The sequence below is a fragment of the Acipenser ruthenus genome, chromosome 16 (genome assembly GCF_902713425.1).
Source record: "Acipenser ruthenus chromosome 16, fAciRut3.2 maternal haplotype, whole genome shotgun sequence".
NCBI lineage: Eukaryota > Metazoa > Chordata > Actinopteri > Acipenseriformes > Acipenseridae > Acipenser > Acipenser ruthenus.
Genome location: NC_081204.1, coordinates 8745050 through 8767962, shown reverse-complemented (window position 1 = coordinate 8767962; position 22913 = coordinate 8745050). Strand labels below are relative to the sequence as shown.

At 37.2% G+C, this 22913-nt stretch overlaps 3 protein-coding genes across 3 annotated transcripts; 2 read left to right on the top strand and 1 right to left on the bottom strand.

Annotated features, from left to right (window-relative positions):
- The first annotated feature begins 803 nt into the window (after positions 1-803).
- LOC117411840 (caveolin-2-like) lies at positions 804-5204 on the top strand. Its single transcript, XM_034019633.2, has 3 exons — positions 804-1080; positions 2734-2921; positions 4167-5204. Exons 1-3 carry the CDS (start codon positions 934-936, stop codon positions 4315-4317), a joined length of 486 nt encoding a protein of 161 aa, XP_033875524.1. The 5' UTR covers positions 804-933; the 3' UTR covers positions 4318-5204.
- Positions 5205-8266: 3062 nt separating this feature from the next.
- Positions 8267-11971, top strand: LOC117411971 (caveolin-3-like). Its single transcript, XM_034019869.3, has 2 exons — positions 8267-8524; positions 11289-11971. Exons 1-2 carry the CDS (start codon positions 8414-8416, stop codon positions 11628-11630), a joined length of 453 nt encoding a protein of 150 aa, XP_033875760.3. The 5' UTR covers positions 8267-8413; the 3' UTR covers positions 11631-11971.
- A 920-nt stretch (positions 11972-12891) lies between these two features.
- Positions 12892-17260, bottom strand: LOC117411970 (isotocin receptor-like). Its single transcript, XM_034019868.3, has 2 exons — positions 16189-17260; positions 12892-14067 (listed from the first exon to the last, which is right to left on the bottom strand). Exons 1-2 carry the CDS (start codon positions 17174-17176, stop codon positions 13841-13843), a joined length of 1215 nt encoding a protein of 404 aa, XP_033875759.3. The 5' UTR covers positions 17177-17260; the 3' UTR covers positions 12892-13840.
- Between the last annotated feature and the right edge of the window lie 5653 nt (positions 17261-22913).

Sequence of the window (22913 nt, the reverse complement as noted above, 5' to 3'; positions counted from 1 at the left end):
AGATATCTGGTACTACTTTAGGTTAAAGGAAACTCTCAGTTTCTATGCCTTATTCTTGGGTTATCTGTTTGCATTTGTATTTCATGAGTCATTTAACCTAAGCAGTGTACTCAACGTATGTTACTGGCTGAAAGCATGTCAATCAATAGGGGAAGCAGCTAATTGGTTGTTGACAGGAAAAAGGGTGGGGAAAATTACACTGTCCAGGTGAAATGACCCAGGAAGTATAGAACAGTGAAAAAACATAGAATCCAAAGTGTTTTTTTAACCAAGTTTAGTAGCAGATATCATGTTTTGTAAGGAAAGTACATGTTTGCTATAACATGTGTTTCTTTCAAAACTGCACACTTGAGACCTATAAAAAGAATAAATGTGCCTGGTGGAGAGTTTTCATATAATTATTTTATTAACTACAATTATTTTAAAAAGAAATGACAAAATGTATTTCTCAAATTAATACTTTTAGTTAAAATATATTTAGGGACATTACTCTCAATGAAATCCTCAAATAATCAAACATGAGTATACGAATATAGGCAAAAGTCTGCAAAAGGGTGTTAAGATAACCGGTTTCCACTCGAGGTTCCCCTACAATGTTGCTCTTCATTAACAAGTGCATCTTTCCATTAGCACATGAGCACCGCATCCCATATTTGAACACTGAAATGTGCCACCTAGGTTTGAGTAACCTGTTTATTGAACTGTCAGTCTGATAATGCTGGGCAGCCATCCACTGGGCCTGCTTGGACATTCCGTGAGTGGGAGGTCACTGTCTTAATATACACCCCAACAGATGCTGAAGACAGGCTGCCTCAAACAAAGAGAGTTTTTGGTTTACATGCATTTGGAGTTTCCAGTGTTAACATCTCAGACCTCTTGGATACATTGCTGTACAGTGTTGGTCTCCCTCCTTCATCTCTGCAGGTTGTAACTATGATTAAGGAGGACAGTATAGAAGAAATCAAGATCGATCTAGGGGGAGAAGAGCAGCAGAATGAGGACAATTCTGCCCTGCCTCAAAATGAAACCATCCCATTGGTGGAGAACCGGGACCCCAAAGGAGTTAATGCACATTTGAGGGTAAGTTTAACAATAAGCCTCATGTGTCTCTTTAGATATGCAGAATGTTCACCCCGTTTTTTATAAAAGGAAGAAAAACAAATGTACAAAACCAGCTGCCCTAAGTATGCTTAGAAGCTCTAAAATCAATTACAGTGGGTTACTCATTCTGCGATGTTCCAGCTCCTTGATTAATGGATCTTAACATTGGCGTTCAGTTTCAACATCTTCATCTCTGAAACATTAACAGGGAGGACTATTCAGTACCATCTATTTGAAACAGTGGTAAACATTTGGCACATTCACTAAAACTTGCTTAATATAATTACTTGTTTAAACAAACCTTGACACTAAAACAGTTACATTACTCACCGTGCATTAGCGCCCAAACTAGATATATTCTCAACAACCTGATTTATTAACGTTTGAAAGTGGGTTAACATTCAACCCTACTAGAATATATATACATTTCCACTCCTGTATTAGTTCTTTATTTAAAAATAGGTTGAGGAACAGTACTGTATTATTATTATTATTTTATTTTATGAATAAGACTTACTGTAAGAGCCAGTAAACTTTTCAATACCAATATCTTATTAAATATTCTAACTCATAAGGTGACATTTCAAGCTAGTATTCATAAAAGTACATTTTAGTGTGTGTAAAGAGTATTCTTTATCTTTCTAATCATGTTTCTTTGTTCAGGTTTATAAGCCCCTTGAGGCTATTTACTGTTCTATCACTCCTTGTCAATTCAATTCACTTCTTGTTATCAGTGATATGCAGCAGTGCCACATTTGAAGACCAGTACTTTTCTTTCCCTTCATATATACATTCTCTGTATACAGGTATAAATAGACCCTCCATATAAAATAGCAACATACACAATAACGTATTGTGCTATTAACTAACAATGTGTGGCTCCACCCTTTGCTTTATGTATGGCTGTCACTCATGGTGGCGTCCAGTGGATTAGTGAGCCATGCGTTGCTGAAGGATTTTATTCCACTCCTTGTTGACTACAGTCTCAAGCTCAGCAGTATTTCAGAGGTTCATGTCTATCAAGTTCCGGATGGATCGGACTGGATTAAAGTTAGGAGATTGGCTTGCCCAAAGCAGGCATCTTATGTCTGTCTGAGCCTCTCTTTCCGCTGCTGTTGACTGAGCAAGCCCTGTGTGCAAGAGCACCATCATCCTTAACTGCTGGCTAAATGAGTCCCCTACCTGAGAATTGGTAGAACAAATAAAAAATGTGTCACGGATTTTGGCAGAACTTACGACAGTTGAAATGGTAGAGATACTTATAACAGTTGACATTGAAATGCCTGTAGTTTCTACCAGCAATCATTTGTCAAAGCCTTACGAGATCGACCAATGAGAAGGTCTGTATGGATGAATGGCTACGCTTGTTTGTTTTTTTTGTTTTTTTTTAAACAATTAAAACAGAGTTTTTTTTTGTTTTGTTTTGTTTTTTACCAGCTACGCCAAACATACTGTTAGGAACTGCTGTAAAGGCATGTCAGTATCCTTAACTCAGTGTAGAGGCAGAATCCCAGTCTTCAGATTCACCTTGTACTCAACTCAGGGTTTGTTACAATAGTTTGTTACAATAAACATGTGCTATTCAGCAGTTTCCCAGCAGTTAGTATTAATGTGTTTTTTCTCTGTTTTCAGGTGACTTTTGAAGATGTGATAGCCGAACCCCAGTCGATCCACAGCTTTGACAGGGTGTGGCTCTGGAGTCATGCCTTGTTTGAAGTCTCCAGACTCTGGTTCTACAGAATAATCTCCCTCATCCTCGCTGTTCCTGTTTCTTTAATCGCTGGAATTCTGTTAGCCATACTAAGCTGCCTTCACATTTGGTATGTCTGCCCCAAAATGCTACCTATTGTGAATTATGAGGAAACACATTTGCCTTTTATTTTTTGATTAAACCGGCATATTTTAGGTTAACCAGTTACGAAATGAGCCACTTTGTAGGAGTGTTGAGTATTGAGATTTTGATCCTGTTTGGAATGTGGGAAATAGATATTGGAGACATTATGAAAAAAATCTGGTACAACATTTATTCTTGGTATGGTGTATAGAAATGTTATCTCTGTCTCTCTCTTTGTTTCATGACTTTCATAACTCCTGCCTAATTTGTTTGTCTGGTCTCACATTTCTCTCCAAATCTGAATCCTAAATACACCCTAATTCACTGTGGTTCAGACTTCGGGTTTGTACACACCTATTATGTTTAACATCTTTTTGCTTGATGAAGTCATATAGTTATAGCAATTACCAGGGTCATGTTATTACATGATTAATGTAGACACCCATACTATGCACCCTGAAACTACATTTTAAAATGGCCCTTTATTTATGTCCAACTCAGCCATCAACATGAAACAATGCTTGTTGGTCATTTGTTGCTACTTTTCTGCATTCAGTGAATGTTTGATAATTGCAGCTGGTGTCTTTGTCATGTCAAGTCATGGGATAGATTAAGGGTAGGAGCAGTTACGTCTTTGTTTTTTCCCCATTAAAATAATGGTAATTGTATTCAACTGGTACTGAAATATTCCGCTGTTCAGATCCATTCATTATCTGTTCTCTACATTGTGTCAGTGTGCCACACAGATAGCAATATCATTTCTGCAGAGTATATATATACCATCAGCTTTATAGCAAATTAGATTAACTGAAAAACACATACGACAAAGCTAGGTGTACTTTGAAATGCAAAAACTACAGTTATAGCTAAAAGACTCGCTGTGTAGAAATGTTTTTCATGTTTCATTAAATTCAAGCTGATGTATTAGGGAGTAAGGCTAATGATGCATAGTGTCAATGTTTATCTGGCTTTCTGAAACAGTGCATTTTCACTGTTAATGCACAAAGTCATGTTCAGAGCCAAGAAAACAATTCAAACATTCATGTGATGCATGGTGGAGGGCTGATAGTTAATTGGGGGAATTCAGGGAGATTTAGGTTATTTACACTGGAACATAAAAAATCATATCAAACAAAAACACTATAGCTACATGTTTGTTACATTCATTATTACAGGGTACTGTAAGTGGGGTATGTACTGTTCTTATTGTGTATTCATGCTTAATTTTCAGGTGTGTGATGCCATGTGTCAGAGTCTTCCTGATCAACATGCCTTCCATTCAGACAATCTGGGGATCAATTTTAGACACCGCCATCTCACCATTCTTCAGGAGTATGGGGAAATGTTGCAGTACCATCAATGTACACCTGTCTCGTGACTGAAATCCTAGATCACCTGTTAGTTTGACTGGGGAACAATCCCTGGACAACATTAACACTACTGCCTCTCTCAGCAGGCAATGCTCTGGCTCCAACAACACTTTGTAAACGGCAATAGTACAGTAAGATATATAAAAGCTTCTGTTTGAATGTATTGATGGTTTTAATTATTGATTTAAACTAAAAAAATGCAAGTTTAATAACAACCAAAACACATGTTTTCATTCATAAGTACAAATAATAGAGTGGGACCCTTGGCATCGATGTGGTAACGAAATGTGTTAAGTTGGAATAAAGGGCTGTGTTCATGTAGCATCACTATGACTGTCCTATGCATTTACTGGTACATTATTTGTTATATTATTTCTTTAGAAGTACAGTCTAAAAAGAAAAGGTACTTCTTTAGATCTAGCTATTACTCCACCATTATAATTATTCTCACTGTAGCTCATGGAGTCATTGATAATGAAGTTCCTAATAATAGCCAGAGCTACTAATGGCAATACCAAAATAGAAGCAGGCCAAATGAACCTTTCTTTCTCCAAGATAATGATATCCTTCAAATAAAGCTGCTTGAACAGGGGAGTAGGATCATGAAGAACAAAAAATCTAAAGAGGACAAAGTGCAATCTGTGTATATCAAGGGCACTATAGTTGTATAGAAAAGTATTTTCATTAAAATAACAATGCTTGTAGCGTAGCATAGTGTCAATGTTTATCTGAAGCAGTGCATTTTTTTTGTTGAGCTGCAGTACACAGCCAAGGATAGCATTGTGACGTGCAAATGCTTAGTGGAAGGCTGCTACCTAGTAGATGCTGTGCATTTTGGGAAATGTAAGCTCCTACACTGTATTTCTTAGACAGGTGTTATTAAAAATAACTTGACATACTTTCTTAAGTTGTGAGTCATATCGAACAAAAAAGTTTCACATTTCTTACATCAATTATTACATGAATTTAGGCAGAGATATACTCAAACCATGTTCTGGAAGCTGTGGGATACATTAGCGTTCTAGTGCATCCTCCTTCTGGAATTTCATGAATTGGATGAGAGTATGTGAAGACACAAAGTTAACCATAGATACTGCAAATAAACACCAATGCCAGTGTGGATTAGTGTGGTTCTGAAGATGCGTGGTTTATGAGACCCATTTTTTTATCACAATTATTGTTGTCCATTATTATTATTATTCTATATAATTATCTATTTGCCAAAGGGTTGAACTATTCTTGGAATGGGTTCATTTGTGGTACAACAACTTGCACAGAGATTTCAACATGAGAGATATTATAATGCGAGAGCGGCTCTATTTCAAAACCACACTCTTCATATTGAGTACATGTAAATGTAAATTTGAACATCCTGGTATAATTGTATTTATACAGTGCTTATCTTTTAAATGCTGTGGATTCAACCATTCAACGTTAACAATATCGATAAAGGGTACATAACATACACGTTGGCAATATTGTATGAACCCTTTGCCAACACTTGTTTGAGCTGTTTCTTACATTGAAACCACTGCGTTTGTTGCTCCTTGGATTTCCCACCTTTGGACATAAAGCACGTCTATCCCACAGTCCTTTATTAGTAGTTTATATTGATTTGTGTGAATTTAAACATCAAAGTATTATTTTAACGAAGTCTCCATTATATTCAGGAGCTTTCAAGTCAGTACATATTATGAACTGGCCGTCTGACTGAGTTCAGACGAGCCAAACAATTCTATTCTGGGTAGACTTTAGTAGCTGTGCAGCACAACTGCATCATCACGTACTGTACAGGTTCAGGGATCACATAACACCAGGAATATTCATATTTTTAATCATGACACCCAAGCCACTGAACTCATGAAGAACAAAAAATCCTCAAAACGTGAAGTAGCATTGTGTTTTATGATAATGGAAATGCAGTCATTTAATCAGTATCTAGGCCTATCTACCACAGTACATTTGCTGGGTAATTTTCCAGTTTACCCATCTGCTTCTCACATGTACAGTATATATTTTAATACATTAAACTTTGCTGTGCTCTTCTCGTGGTATACTGCAGTAAACGTTTTCACAAAATCTGTAATGAAAACAAGGTTAGCAGCATTCAATGTTTTGCCTGTGTCTTGGTAATCTCTACAATATATTACTGCCACAACATTCTACAGCTATAGTGCCGTTAAAGGAATGCTAATCCCTTTCTCATCTCTTATCAGCACTAGCAACACACCGTTCACTTCTCACTTGTGTACAATCTTTTGGTTCCAGAATGCATTTAATATTTCCATCACAATACAAGACATAATGTCACTGGCACTGGTTAGCACTTCTTTAAACTATGGTCACAGTATTTGAATGCACTTGCACAGCAGTGAAACATATTTGGTAATGTGGACCTTAAAATGCACACAGTACTCTGGGGTGTGGATAGAATTTATAATTGAACTTCCCTTTTAAAATACTGTACATTTGTTCTGATAAAATGATGGACCATGGGGTTTTGTTAACTGATAAGGTTAAATAAGGAATCACAGCCATTTCAGAAATGTCACGCCATCATCTATTTTGGTGGGTTTATTGGAGCATGACCAGTGCCTCCTAGCACCCTGCTGTCAAAGGTTCTTTAATTGGTTCTTTAAAAAACAGCCATTCGTTCTAACCATGTGGAACCCTTAGAACATTTCAAATACGTAAACAAAAAAGATACTTGATGCTGTTCTGTGGTGAACATTGGGGAATCCCCTGCACAAGTGTCACCGTATATTACTCGTATACTAGACTATGCCACCTGGTGGGGGCTAGTGAGCACAAGGACTCACTGGGAGGGTATTCCCACTGACAGTATTACACAGGGCCAAGTTTATAACCAGGTAAGTGTCACAATAATAAAGTGCTTAAGAAAAAACTTTCAAAAGTGTCTTCAAACAAAAATATCAAAAATAAATAATAATAACAACAACAAAAAAACACACCGTGTACACATAAGCTGATAAGCAAGTTAGTCAGAAGGGTGAAACAAGCAGTGGGTGAAGCTGCAAGGTTAGACTGACTCATATCTTTTGTCCCACTGCAGCCCTCGCCTGTCTTGATTTGAGCATGAAGGACAATGTTTATCTTGTTAAGAAGTGGAAAATACACAACATATGTGGCAAATCTTACTTACATTCTTTATTTGAGGCTTGGTAAATATTGCCTTTCTGGATAAAGGAGAAACAAAAACACAGATAACTGTGGAAATCCCTCAACACAACTGCACTGCCCGTTTTTAAAGAGGCACGGGCAGAAACTGAGTGGCACTCGTTTTTGGAAGATTGTGAATGGGCCCATAGAGGCTTAGCAAGCCTCTCCTGCCAAACAGAATGAGACAGCTGCTAGTCCTACATTACCTTCTCATTCCCTTGAACTACACAAATAGCACATATCAGTACTATAAATAGCTTATATTTCACTTCATATAGAACAGTTTTATAAAGTTGTGGGAAATATACACTACCCACCAATGCATATTCACTCAGTTTGATCACTTTATAAGTACATATTGTTTTGCCTTTGTATTTCAGACTCTGTATTGCTGGGTTAAGTTATATGAAGTAGCCAATCAGTGTAATAGACAAGGCAAGAGAAGCAGGTCATTTCCTGCACTAAAGCAAAAGGTGAAGGGATGAAGTTTAATTTATACAGTTTGCTGATATATAGTTTACTTATATATGGGACTTGAACTGCATAGTGTGCAGTGTTTATATAGGGAAACAATTATTGACCCTTTACAAAGCTGGCAAGACGCTAAAGGCAATTACAGAAGAATGATCCGACAGCGGTCTGTGAAATTTAACACAAGCTTGGCTTCCCCTTTAAGAAATGCTTTTGGTCTCAGTGTGAGGTATGATCTCCATGCTGGCCTGGGACTGCCATGCCCAATTTTGACAAGGGGGCTCTTACTGTCTGAGGCAGCTGTCCACTGGTATTTAGGGTGGGGTTTTGCTTGGAAGGGGCCATCAGAGAGCTCTGGCAACTTCACATAAACTTCTTTCGATTGTTTCATTCCCTTGACTTGAACAGGCGCTGAGGCCAGTCTCTCCTGGTCTCAGTTAAAGATATTACAGAAACCATGGAACAGCAGTATCCTAGCAACGAGAAGAAAATAGTGAGAGACAGCCACACCAAAGAGATTGACTTGATAAACAGAGACCCAAAGCAGATCAATGAGGATGTCATAAAGGTACACTTTCAACTTTTGGAATTTATTTTAAAAGCATGTTCATTTTACTGAAGGTATAACAGAATATGTTGTAAAAACTCAAAAAAGTGATATGCTACTACAGTTAGCTTTATACATAATAATCTACACTCAGGAAATGTATTATTGTTAAATAGTGTGATGGCAATTCATGGAAATGAATGTGTATTGTCTGTTATACTGGATTTACATAGTAATTGCATGCCAGCTTCTGCTTTCTCTCTTGTAAATGAGCTGTTGTTTTTGAATGAGCTGTTTCTAATGGAATATAGTTGAAACTCCATTGCTAGTAAAGAAAAGTAAAAGTATGCAACCGTATTGTGAATTGCAGGTCAAGGTGGAGAGCAATAGTTTTTATTATCAAGTTATTCAATTTTTGTAATGTTCTCTCCTATATATACTATGTAAAGCTGATAATGAAAATAAACCACATTTTAAATCCCTGTAAAAGCGGGTTCAAAGCAATGAAAAAGGAAGATGGTTATCCAGAACATACAGTTCTGCAGTAACTGCTAACTTAATGAAAAATGACATCACAGTGATCTATTTAAAACACAAGCTGAGCCCTTAAAATATCTGCAAAGATTTCAGTCACGCCAACTAACTCAAGCACCTCAGGAAAACTTGGACTGGTTCCCACTTGGTATTTAGACTGCTGGTTAGTGTTGCTTAAATGTACAGTTTTCAAAATTAACATCCCATCATCTCATTTTAAAGATTTCAGCTAAGTGGAATTTGAACTGTCATTTTGAAGTGTACTGCATTTACTGTATCTGTCTATAATTCCTAATGCATGTTTTGGATTAAATGACAGTAAAACGTACACACACGGTACAGTCACTGCGGTTTTATATTACATTTGACTGTACTTTGAGAACGGGAAAAGAAAAACAAACAGAGCAGATCGAAATTCTTATCATTCATGGTAGGCTACAAAATATCTCAATTTTCAGTACTACCATTTAATAATTGGTCAAATACTTATCCATTATCGCAGTTCTAGATTAAGAAGGTATTAGCTTTAGTGTGGTTAAAGAACAGATAATATAGACTGTATCTGATAACACTATGTAACACAATTTTTGTTCCTGGGTAGTAAGTGTTATTTCCTAATAGCTTATGCCTCAAAAGTATAGAAAATGGCTATTATTCCCCACAAACTTTGCTTTTGTGACCAGGACAGTGATATTTTGAAATTTACCTATTTCCAATGAGAAAACGGGCCAATTTGTGTCTTTTCGTTCACATAAAGTCAGAAAAAAACAACATATGAATCCAAATTAACATGTATTTATACTAAAGTAATACAAAAATGACTGCAAAAGATTTAGAAGTGAGTAGTTTTTTGAGATTTACGATTATACTGTAAATCACTTTCACGAATCAGCCCCCAAATGTAGTCTCCCATCATGTTCTCGTTATACTGTCCTTCATTGACAGCTCATCCAGGAGCCTCAAAGCCGTGCTGCTTCATAACGGTAACAAGTACCCGTCTCTTCCCCTGGCTCACTCAGTGCACCTCAAAGAGGATTACAACAGCATCAAGACCTTGCTGGACGCCTTGAAGTATGATGAGTACGGCTGGGACCCTTGGAAGGTGCTGATGCCATCACTGCACATCAAATTGGGCCTTATGAAACAATTTGTCAGAGCTCTAGATAAGGAGTCGGCAGCCTTCAAGTACCTTCAAGACTTCTTCCCTAAGCTGTCTGAGGCAAAGGTCAAAGCCGGTGTCTTCGTCGGACCACAGATAAAGAAGATCCTGGAGTGCAATGAATTCCCCAAGAAGCTCACTAGTAAGGAGAAAGCGGCTTGGAACAGCTTTGTCGCAGTGGTTCGGGGCTTCCTGGGCAATCACAAGGCCGAAAACTATGTGGAGCTGGTTGAGACTGGTGAAGAACTATGGCACAATGGGCTGTAGGATGTCCCTCAAAGTCCATATCCTTGATGCTCATCTTGATAAATTCAAGGAGAACATGGGAGCGTACTCGGAGGAGCAAGGCGAGCGCTTCCACCAGGATATACTGGACTTTGAGCGCCGCTACCAAGGGCAGTATAACAAGAACATGATGGGAGACTACATTTGGGGGCTGATTCGTGAAAGTGATTTACAGTATAATCGTAAATCTCAAAAAACTACTCACTTCAAAATCTTTTGTAGTCATTTTTGTATTACTTTCGTATAAATACATGTTAATTTGGATTCATATGTTGTTTTTTTCTGACTTTATGTGGACGAAAAGACACAGATACGCCCGTTTTCTCATTGGAAATAGGTACATTTCAAAATATCACTGTCCTGGTCACAAAAGCAAAGTTTGTGGGGCATAATAGCCATTTTCTATACTTTTGAGGCATAAGCAATTAGGAAATAACACTTACTACCCAGGAACCAAAAAAAAAATAATAATTTGTTACACGGTGTAATCGTCATCTTATTCCAGCAGTGGCAGATGTTGATTGATAACGGATCATTTTCTTTGCACCCCCCCTGCTGGATTTTTCATGTTAATGCACAATAACTTTGTTTTATTTTACCTGAAACAATGTATTAATTGCCCATGAGACTACAAAGCGGTATGCAATTCAATATGTTAACATACCATTATTTAGCAGGTTTCATTCGAAGCACAATTCATTCTACAGGGTGATGCAAAACTTTTGGCCATAGCTGTAGTATGTAATACTAAAAACTAGGTTAGAAATTGAAATATTGTATTTAATTGAACTTTATTTTCCCATGCAGGTGGATTTTGAAGATGTTATTGCTGAGCCAGATGGCACCCACAGTCTGGATGGAGTGTGGAAAGTGAGTTACACCACCTTCACTGTCTCCAAGTACTGGTGCTACAGAGTGCTGTCTGCTATCTTCGGCATCCCCATGGCCCTGATTTGGGGATTCCTGTTTGCTTGCATCTCTTTCTGCCACGTCTGGGCTGTGGTGCCGTGTATTAAGAGCTACATGATTGAAATCCAGTGTGTCAGCAGGATCTACTCCCTCTGCATCCAAACCTTCTGCGACCCCTTCTTCGAGGCCCTGGGCAAAGTCTTCAGCAGCATTCGTGTTGCTCTGCGCAAAGAGGTTTAACCAGCCCCTCACACAACACCTGGATGGATCAGATTCTGAGCTCAAAGGTCACGTTTGTTGACAGCTGCTCTGATTAGAACCTTGGGACTAGAACACTGTGATCCAGTAGAAAAGGAAAACCAAAAATCAGATCATAATAGCGATAATATACTCTATAGGGGGCATCACTGCTAAATCATACCAGGTAATGCCCACTGCATGATGTATTGCTACTCTATTTAAGTATGGTACACTATATTCCACTTCATATGGTTAATTGTTCATTATGTGTAATAATGTTTTTTTTTTTTTTAATTCTTAAAACAGCTTCTTTAAAAAAATAAAAAATACATCCACATGAATTCTATGGTCTTTCTGTAAGGTTCATTTGTGTGTGTCAACTGGGGATATAAAAACAGTGTACTAGTAACAGAATAATATTTATATGGAGAAAAAGACAAAAAAAATGACTGCAGTGGATAAAAGAGAACACTTATTAAAACTGATTTATGGACTATCAATATACCTTGGAGTATTTGTGTGTGTGTATGCTTGTCAGTCATTGTAGTTGGACCTTGGCAGCCTGGAATTGTATTGCACATATTGCATGAGCCATAGCTTTCCTACCATTATCAACAAGCACTATTTACTATGTTTAGGCTACCTAAGTACTACAGCCACTCAGAGGTACCTACATAAGTAGTAAAATGAACCAGTGTAAAGTAGTACCCAGAAATATTATAGTATACTCTTCTCAAGTACTACTTAAACTACTTAGATATGAATATAAACTGGTGAACAATTTAACTACTGCCAATAAATAGTGTCCAACTGTACTTGGATTCAGCTGTTAGACAATGTCAAGCAGAACATGTAGTAGACCTTCTGAGCACCTCACAAACTAATAGACGTGATACTATTGTTCTGCACAAGTACAAAATAAAATAAATAACACATATCCCAAATAATAAAGTACTATAATAATACTACTAATAATACTAATAATAGTAATAATAAGAATTCTCCACAGTAGTATATTTGATCTTGACTCTGAGCTTTAAAAGTACTGCAGTATAGTGTACAGAGATCTGTTTGCCACAAATTTGAATCATTAACATATATTCCTTCCCTGGTAAATTGCTAATTTAGCAACAAAACAATAATCAAAAGCACATCACAGTGTAAAAAGGACAAATACAATTTATTCACAATAAATATCGCAATATAACAATTTGCTTTATACAGAATTCAACAAAATGCAAACAAAAATGTCTATACCGTGCGCTCCCAAATGTGTAAAGAGTGTAAAGAAAATCTCAGGTTTGAGAAATAGGACATACCCAAACAGCAACACTGATATCTTAAAAGTAAAACTGACAGCAATTTTGAACTACATCAACTGACAATTACTTGATCTACTTAGTAATACTGTTACACGATCTATAAAAATATGTATGAGGTTCTTGCATCTCAAAAGCATACAAAGCTGGGAAATGTTTTGTAGATGTGCATTTGCTTATTTGCTCCCAAAAAATGGCCTGCTTTAAATATCCTCATTTTCAATTTTAATATCAGCACAATGTTTTGCATTTAGGGTGCTTTGCAGAGTCCTGATATTCCTAATCATTCAAGGCGATGCCATTCATTTTACTTCCTTGGGATTTTATATCAGAGAAAAACAAAAATACAATTGCTTTGGTTATATTTACAAGTTACTGGTGAAGATGGAGTATGACAGATAAGTAGCACAACACCATTTGTCGCCTGGTTGTTCCTCTTCCTATTAAAACCATTTTGGTCTTTTAACCAGCACCATGGCAAAAAAGATCACACAGATTGCCTCAGTTCTAAGGTTGCCAGGTGGCATCATAGTATACTTCACAAACATGTATAAGGTCAGAAGGGATCAAGGTTCATATTTCTGGTGTTCTATTTCCACTTGTGTGACTCCCTGTTAACACATAGCTCTGTTTCAAAGTTGATTAGTTAAGTTGATTAATTGAAGCTAATCAACAAAAATCGGTCTTTATTAAAGGAAAGATTTATTCAAAACAAACTTGCATATAGCATTTGCACATTTCCAGTACTACGTTGGGTTCACAAATTGAATTTCAACTTTTAATATATATATATATATACAAACACACACACCTTCATATATTTAAAAAGTAGTGCTGTAATCATGAAAATAGTCCAGATAAAAAGGGCTTGGTATAGTAAGTGCCTTGTGATCACGTTGTTGAGGTCTGCGTGATGCTTCTCATGTACATGGAGGAATTGCTCTTGCGGCTGGCGTTGAGGTCACAGCTGCGCTGGGAGGATTTCAGGTAGTTGCTCGAGCAGCACAGGAATCGTTGGACCATGTCGTGGAATAAGTGCCCGGCGAAGAACATGTATATCCAAGGGTTACAACAGCTGTTCAGACTCGCCAGCAGCATTGCGATGATGAAGGCTGACGCTAACAGAAGGAGAAAGACAAAAGATAATCACAGGATAAACTTTGAAGCACAAATCACCTCTCTAATTGTACAGTATATCTCCTTCTTTATTAATTTTGCGGTATTCCAGCTTTACTGCCATAAAACAGACTGTCATAAGCCCAAAAAGCCAGTTAATTAGCATCAACACTAAAACTGTATTAAAAAAAAAAAAAAATACAGGATCACTGTCTACTTTTACAATATATAAGTGGCTGCTTATGATGATAACAGACAGGCCAGGCCAATACAGTACATGTCTAACTGTTTAGTTAACACTGAGCATTCTAGTTGTATACAGGCACTCTATAATTATCTGGTGTGATAAGAATGGAAAACATTTCTGGTGTTGGCCACACAGGTGCAAGTGAACACAGCAAAAGGACAGGAGCAGGCAGAGTTTTTGTGCAGAAAAAAAAAGTATGCTTCACCATGGTTAGCATTTGTATTGCAACTTTTAAAATGCTAATCCTGTCCTTTTTTATATCGGTAGATTGGTGTAGTGTAGTGGATGGAAAGAGTATGATATTTCAAAAACAACCACACACACACAAAATAAGAGTGCCACAGTCTGAATAATATGATTCAGATGGCAGCGCTTGTCATAGTTCAAATCGAACTAATCACACCAAATCAGGGCGCCATTTTAGGCTACAGTACAGAGACTACACCAGTAAATTGACATTTCCTAAATTAGTTCAAGATCTATAGCGCTGCCATGGATTCTGTATTTAGCCTTGTGTCCCTGCATAGTAAGAGGTTCTTTACTGGCTGGCTGTCACATATAATACTGCTCTGTCCAGAGATGCTGAAACTAGGGGTGTTGGGGGTGCGGAAGCAGCCCCTGGATTGAAGTGCTGTGCACCTGCTTCCATCATATACAGGAGTTACAGTTTTGTTCAATGGCTTTCAGCACCCCTCTATAAAAATTGTTCCAGCACCACTGGTTCTGTGCATATATAACCGCGAGCAGAACTCTTGCTCTAAAAATATATGGAACTTCAACATGGAGTTCCTCTTGTCACCAGAAGGTGGTGCTAAAGTCCTTTTCAGTTCCTGGACTGTGGGACTGGCCCCAAGAATAAAATATTTTTCTTTTAACAAAACCAATCATTCCAGGATGAAATTGTGGACGGCTACAAAAAATAACACTCTACAGACACCTGTGGGAGAAACATCAGAGAAGGACTGATGCCTGGCATCTTTAAGTGTGTAGTTTAAAAAAAGCTTGTAGGAAATGAGTATTAAGGGTAGTCTCTCCACAAGATAATATTCCTGCCTTCCCAAAGGCAGTACTGACTCAGGGTACTGGACAAGTGTTATTAACCACAATGGTCTGTTTTACACCTCACAGTACAACAGGTGGATTAAAAGAAGACACGATCAGCACTAAGCTGACACATGCCCAGGCTTTATTAGCTTACTGGGTGCTGTTTATTGGAGTGATTTAAGATTGAATTATTTTCATCCCGGATGCACCTGCAGTCATAATTGGTGTTACTACTTTATTTGTAGGGATATTTTCATAGTTTCAATAGGTTTGCGTTTAATGTAATTTCAAAGGGGTTACGAAGTTGACAGTTCCGGACCAAGCAATATTGTCTATGTTCTGGCATTTGTGTGCAACTTCTATGTACAAGGGTCTGGTTTGATAGAACAGATCAGGAAATCCTTACAGTGTACCAGCCACATTCTTGGTGAGTACGCTCTATAATAACACCAATGTACTTTAATGCCATTTGAAGATCATTTTAGTCACATCACTTTTTAAAGGTTATGTTATGGTACAGTCGCACGTTTATTTCATACAGGTTGCCTAATTTAAACACTTAATGAAAATGTCAATGTTCTTGCAGCGCTCTCAGTTCTACAAAATACAATGCGTACTTCCGGCAAAAAGTGCTCTAGCACTACAATAAAGATACAGTAGCTGCCAATGTTCAACTGTCAGCTCTCTTTGAACCATTTTCTTTTTTTTCTCTCCCTGAATTCTTTAATTTAACCAAAGGTACAATTAATGCTGGCGTTACCTTTCTTCGTATTCATATGCATTGCAATTAAGATTATGAAGTGCAATTAATTTTTGATAAAGAAAGACATACCTTCTCTCGGAGCTTCAGGGTCCCACACAGACCACATCTGCACAAAGAAAAAAGGGGCCCAGCACACAACATAAGCCAAAACTATAACAAAAGTCATTTTAACCGTTCTGATTTTGGCTTTGGAGATAAGCTTCACGCTGCTCACTCGGGAAAGGACGGTCTTGGACGTGAGGGTTACATTTTGGTCTTTCCTGGTTTTTAACTTCAGGTTTTGCCAGATTGTAAAGCTGATCAAGCCATAGCAAACGCTCAGTATGGCCACTGGTATGATATAGATTGTAATGCTGATCCACGTCACATACGCCTTGGCTCCCCATGGCTGAACGAAGTCCCCCCAGCAGTCATAAACCCCGGGGCCCAACTCCTTCAATGAAAAAATATAAACTTGAGGAATGCTCAACATAAGACTGAGGACCCAAGAAGAAATCACATACAAACGATCAGTTCGTCTGTGTAAAGACCGTAAAGGCTGGCATACCGCCAAACACCTGTCTATGGACATTAAAACAAGCACATAGGTGGATGCAAACATCCCGACCACTTGCAGGTACTTCACCGTCCTGCAGAGAAAATCGGATCCGTAAAACCTAAAGGTGATGTCCCAGATGAGCTGCGGTAGGACTTGAAATACAGCCACCACCAGATCTGCGATGCTGAGATGCTTCATGAAAAAGTACATGCGAGACTGCTTTTGTTTAGTTGTGTGGACGGCCAGGAGCACACACAGGTTGCCAGCCAATGCGAGCAGCAGCACCAAGGCCAGCACCGCCACCTCGACTTTGGCCACCTGTTCATTCCGCAGCAGCGGGTTCACTGTGGTGTTCACCGCGTCTGTGGTGTTTTCCAGGCTTGAGTTTTCCAAGGACACGTTCATGGAGCGCAGATCTGGATCTGTAAAGGGAATGCACTCCATCACGTTTAGGGACTTTTGCGTTACCACCACGATAATTATGCAGTTTGGTGTGTAGTTTTGAGCTCTCTTTTTCATCCAAATGTTTCAGACTCCGGTGCGGATTTATTTTTCTTCTTCAGATATAATGTAAAATAAATAAATAAATAAAAAAATGATGTATTTTCTTTTGGCTCGACTTTTTTTTTTTTTTTTTTTTTTGCCACACCAAATTTTTAATCCGTTCTTCCTAAGAAATATTCAGTCCAGAAATTACAAGGAACACCTAAGGAGAACAAATTGTATTATATCAATTAATATAATGGATTTTTAAAAGTTCTAACAGAAACATGTTATAATCTAAAAAACATTAAAAAGTTACACATGAACCCACGAAAACAGTTAAGTTAATTAAACTACCGTTCAACATGTTAACAGTAATACAAAACATTGATGTTTTAATGTGAATAAACTAGATCATCGGGATAACAAAGAAACGGAAAACAAGCATATATCAATATATCCCAAAAGTGAAATTACAACAGATTATTATTATTATTATTATTATTATTATTATTATTATTATTATTATTATTATATTTTTGGTACTATACATGTTGTTGCATTAATTTATACATATTAATACTTTTCCAAAGCAGACGTTTAAAAAGGCATACCTCGTTTTATTTTGCAGCAAAGATCAATACAATACAATTTCCTATATATATATATATATATATATATATATATATATATATATATATATATATATATATATATATAGTTATTGTCCTCTTAGCTCTTTCTCTATTCATAAGGTTGCATTAAAAAGTAGGCCTATTGGTTGGTTAATCCGGTAAAGAGTAGTTGTCACTCACAGTAATCCAGGGAATACTGCTGCAGTGTTTGGAGTAGCGCAATATATGCCCCGTGTCTTGATATTTATACTGCCACTATGTCTTGGAGAAGATTAAGCGGTTACATGATGTTACACATTTCCGCCACCAGGCGGAACTCTGCGCACTGGAAACACATGTCTCTTGCTGCATGTGGTAACAATTTCAGATGTTTGATTTAGTACAAGTAGGGTTAAACAACAGGTTTATAAATGAGCATTGGGACTTTTAACGTCGTCATGCAATACTTAAAGGAAATAACAGGAAACCAGTGCCTTTGCACACATTGGTTATTAAAAAAAATTAATTGATTCCTACCTGGACTAAAGGAGAGTAACGCATAAACATTCCAAAACATAAACTTGGATTACATTGGAATGAGCCCCTACCTCTATAAACCATGCCGTACCGCATTCCAATTCTATGCAATGCAGGACACCGATGGATTAAAACATTTTAGTGCTGCATGATAAATACCAAATTAGCCATTATAATATATATATATATATATATATATATATATATATATATATATATATATATATATATATATATATATATATATATATATATATATATATTAATTATAAGAAGTGGGGGGGGGGGGAAAAACTAACAAAAATACCTCATTTTATTCCGTTTCAACCTTGATGTAGTTGCTAAATGTCAAACTGTGAATGTCCTCCCAAGAATGGAAGCTCTCTTAAATTATTTTCTATTCCACAGGAAAAGAGAGAGAAGCTGTGCTTATGGGCCTGTACTAACATAACATTATTCAGCAGGTTTCATTCGACTTTATGAAGCACAATGTGTTAATTCTATAGGGTGATGCAAAACTTTTGGCTATAGCTGTACAGTATTCCTTGGCAATACATCATGAAGGCAGTGTGTGTTTGTTTTTCTTTTCATAAGGACATATACAGTATATATATATATATATATATATATATATATATATATATATATATATATATATATATATATATATATATATATATATACATATGTGTGTGTGTGTGTGTCTACTTATGGGATTTATGGTATGTCTGTAAATTTAATGAAATCATACATGGGAATTTAACAGGGGGGACCTGTACTACAAGTTCCCGATCCTGTCCAGCAGCATTAGTTCATGGAGATCTTTAATGTCTCCAAAGTGATATCTTATCTAATGAGGAGAATATCCAACAGCCCATGTTCCCCATGCTTGGGCATTGGTGGAGAGTGTACTGAGGAGAGAACAAGCTTTCTTCAACAACCTTTCTGATGAGGTCAAACTTACAGCTGTGTTATACCAGCCTTCTGTGCTTCCGGACACTTTATTAGGTTCCTCACCCACACTCACATCCTTTGCATTGTGTATCCCCACCGAGTTGAATATCTACTCTGACAGTTTCATTCAAAATTACAATGCAATTGTCTGTGGTACAAGGCTCATTTTCCTTGGCCAGTACAATCGCAGACTCTACTCCTGTAAGAAATGGGGCACAAGCCACAAGACACCTTTGTACGTCTCGTTGAGTCTGTGCCTTGACTTCAGGCCGTAATTGAGATATTACCAATATTGGATGTGACCAGTGAGTGTATGTATTTATCATTGGTGCAGTGTGCTTTGACTTTTTAAATGTTGTATCTGTATTGTAAGTGAGAAAACACTTCACCAGTCTGAAACTCAGACAGCATATCAAGCAGAGTGTGTGTTTTCATACACAGCAATAGAAGACTTTTTAATCAGAAGCCACAGCTCATAAATCCAAATCATACCTTGTAAGACCTCGGCTGTGGAGTGGATGTAATGTAATGTAATATTATAATCTTGACGCAATAGTGCTTGGCAAAATGCAGCTCCATTACCGTGTGATTAATGTGTTTTGAATTTGCTTCCAATTTAATATGACGGGTGATGAGGAGCAGAGACCTTTTCACCTGCTGTATTAAAGTCACGTTTGCTGTCAGTACTGGGCCACTGCAGTTCATTAAGTCTGCTAGATGATAAGTAATACGTACCTACCATTTACCATACACAGAATGAAGAGCGGGAGCCTTAATCAAACCTTCCATTATTTCCAATTCCAATTTGTTTACAGCCTGTTAAAAGAGTTTGATCAACTTGCACAATGGAATACAAAATCAGATGCCAGTATATGAGGCATGGTTATTAGACTGATCGTGTCATAAGAAGCAAAGCCAATCTGAGTTTTCCTTATGGCCATTTAAGTTCTTTAAATATTTAGATGCTCCTTTTCTTTGATTCATTAAATGAGTATCTCCATGGTTACCTCCAAACGAATGTCCTCTCATGTCAAAAGCAGTGCATTAGTCTCACTCCATGTCTGTCTGTATATCCTCCCCCTTTACTTTCACCCTCACAGCTGAGACCAGTGTAAAATATAGACAATGCTGTCCACATATTTGCTGGTGCTGTTTGAATGTTTAATTTTTTTTTCTAGATATGGGGCTCAATTCTATTGATGTGAACAGCGGTCGATCTACAAAAGCATTGTCATATAAATAACTGAAACATGAACCTTCCTGCTATTTCAATATTTCTACAGGGAGAAATACATTAAAGAGATGTACATGCACAGTTTGATGTTTGGGTTTCCTAAACTCAAGCCTGTAAATTTGTTTATTATTTAAACTGCAGCAGTGTATGTTATTTAAAGTTTAAACTGTGGTATCATAAGCTTTAGAGCTCAGATCACCCTTCAATGGGACTGTGTCTCGTTTAGGGATTTGGGAGTTTTAACGTGAAAAGCATAGCGGATTCAGTTTACATGAGGGGAGCATTAGAAATGCTTAAAAAAGCATTGGTTAAAGCAGGAAATGAGTAACCTAGGAGAGTAGTTAGGAGAAAAGATGTTTCTCTTTGTTTGCTAATTTCAAGCCAAAAATGAAGAACCTACTCTTTGACCCATAAACATGAGGCAAAAGCTGTTTTTATTCCTGCAGCAGAGACTGCAGGAATAAAGACTGCATTTTTGACTATTTTTTTTTTTTTAAAGTTTATTTGATGATGATTGCATTCTTACAAACCATTTCTCCCATAAAAAATATTTTCAGCTGAGTGGGTATGCTTCTTACTTATTTGTAAGCACCAGGAAGCTTGCTCAATGATCTGTCATTGTTGGATTCGCTAGGGTGCTGCTTTTTGAAAAGGCATTGGATTTCTGTGACCTTTAACAAACAAGCTCCCTTGAAGTGTTTTATGCTGTTTCTATACATATCTGAAGTGTGACTAGGAAAAGATGTATACAGTATACAGTATTTTACTCCCAGAGATTTAGATGGGCAAGTTTTGCCCCTTCTGAATTTCAGTACTGCAGGTAAATTACTGTTGTTGCATTTCACTAAGCACCATTGTGGTTTAATTTGGAAAGCGAAATTACTAGTTTGACATTTACATTTTAGACAATATCTTTTTTGTTTTATAGTTTTAAACAGTTATGTTGTCCAAACTACCAGCAGCTCTTACACAAATGATACAGCTTTTTAATGGAAGATAGAGCTTTGAAAATCATGGATTGATTTATTAGAGGATATTTGACAATGATAAACATATCTGGGACAGATAACATTATGCTTGATCATGCTTCACTCCTAAAACTACATTATGAAAGACAATTATACTGTGTATATATATGGGTGTTGAGAAATCGATTTTTCAACTCCAACTGCTTCAGTACTTAACTTTTTTTTGATCTGGGATTCCTATTGCAGCAGTTTACTTCTGAAGCTAATGCTCTTAGACCCCAATTCACAAATGGTTGAGTTCAAAGATCGCTGTTTGCATAATGAATTGAGATTTGTACAATGTGTATTTCTGTACTAATGTATTAAACATTTAAACGACTCGTTTCTTGGCCTCTGTTTGTAACTTGGATTTGCTTTTAGAAAGATGCAATTCATTGTTCTAGCTGTTAATGATTTTCAGAGGCCTCCCAGGACTCCCATCTAAATGATATTGATATCTCAAGGGTCTTTCTCAGTTCCATAAACACGTTTCACAATAAATTAAGTGACTTTATTGATTTTATTTCACTTTACTGGGCGGTGTGCTTTTTAGCAGCTAATAATAATACTTAAAATGGACAAGTATGTAGGTAACAGACTCCCCTGCCACCACTGTAAATTCAAAATTAGAACTATGAGGTTGATGAAAAAGTGAATGAGCATGACTTATCAACAGTACGGTATGTACAGAGTAAAATAGAATAAGAATTAGAAATGGCATTTTTAACCACAACGATTCTCTAGTGCAGGGATCTCCAACCCTGGTCCTGAGAGCACCAATCCTGCAGGTTTTCTAGGTGTCTATACAGCATCAATAGCTAAAGATCTGAAACACCTGTTAATCTTGACTAATTAATCCAATAATTGGTGCAATTAAGTAACTGAGAGCTCGGTTGAAATGAAAACCAGAAGACCCTGCAGCTTTCCAGGACGGGGGTTGGAGACCCCTGCTCTTGCGTTACAATATTAAAAAATGTAAGCGTGACATACAGATATATATCAATGAACGCAGACGGACAACTCCAAATATCCCCAGAATTGGATACTCTCAATAACTTCTGCAAAAAATGTTTCATGACAATTGAATAGGCTGTTCTCCAGAACAAAATACAACACCTAAAAAATTAAATATCAGCGTGAATACTGTAAATTTCAAAGCATTACTCATTATGGCAGTTTATAATAGAAATTGCTCAGCAATGTCTTTTGATAAATGAATAGAATTGCAGTACAGTACCATGCTGTTGTGTAGTCCTGGGAAATATAAGTATGCGAAGCTCCTGCCCCTCACTGGGTTTGTGCTTAAGGCGCTGAAGAATTCACTGAGCAAACCATCAACCTAATGCATCTGCAGTGCCGTTTACAATGACTCAGAGCAAAACAAACACAGGGATTAGGGGGGTCGTTTTCAACGTTATGCTGTGCGG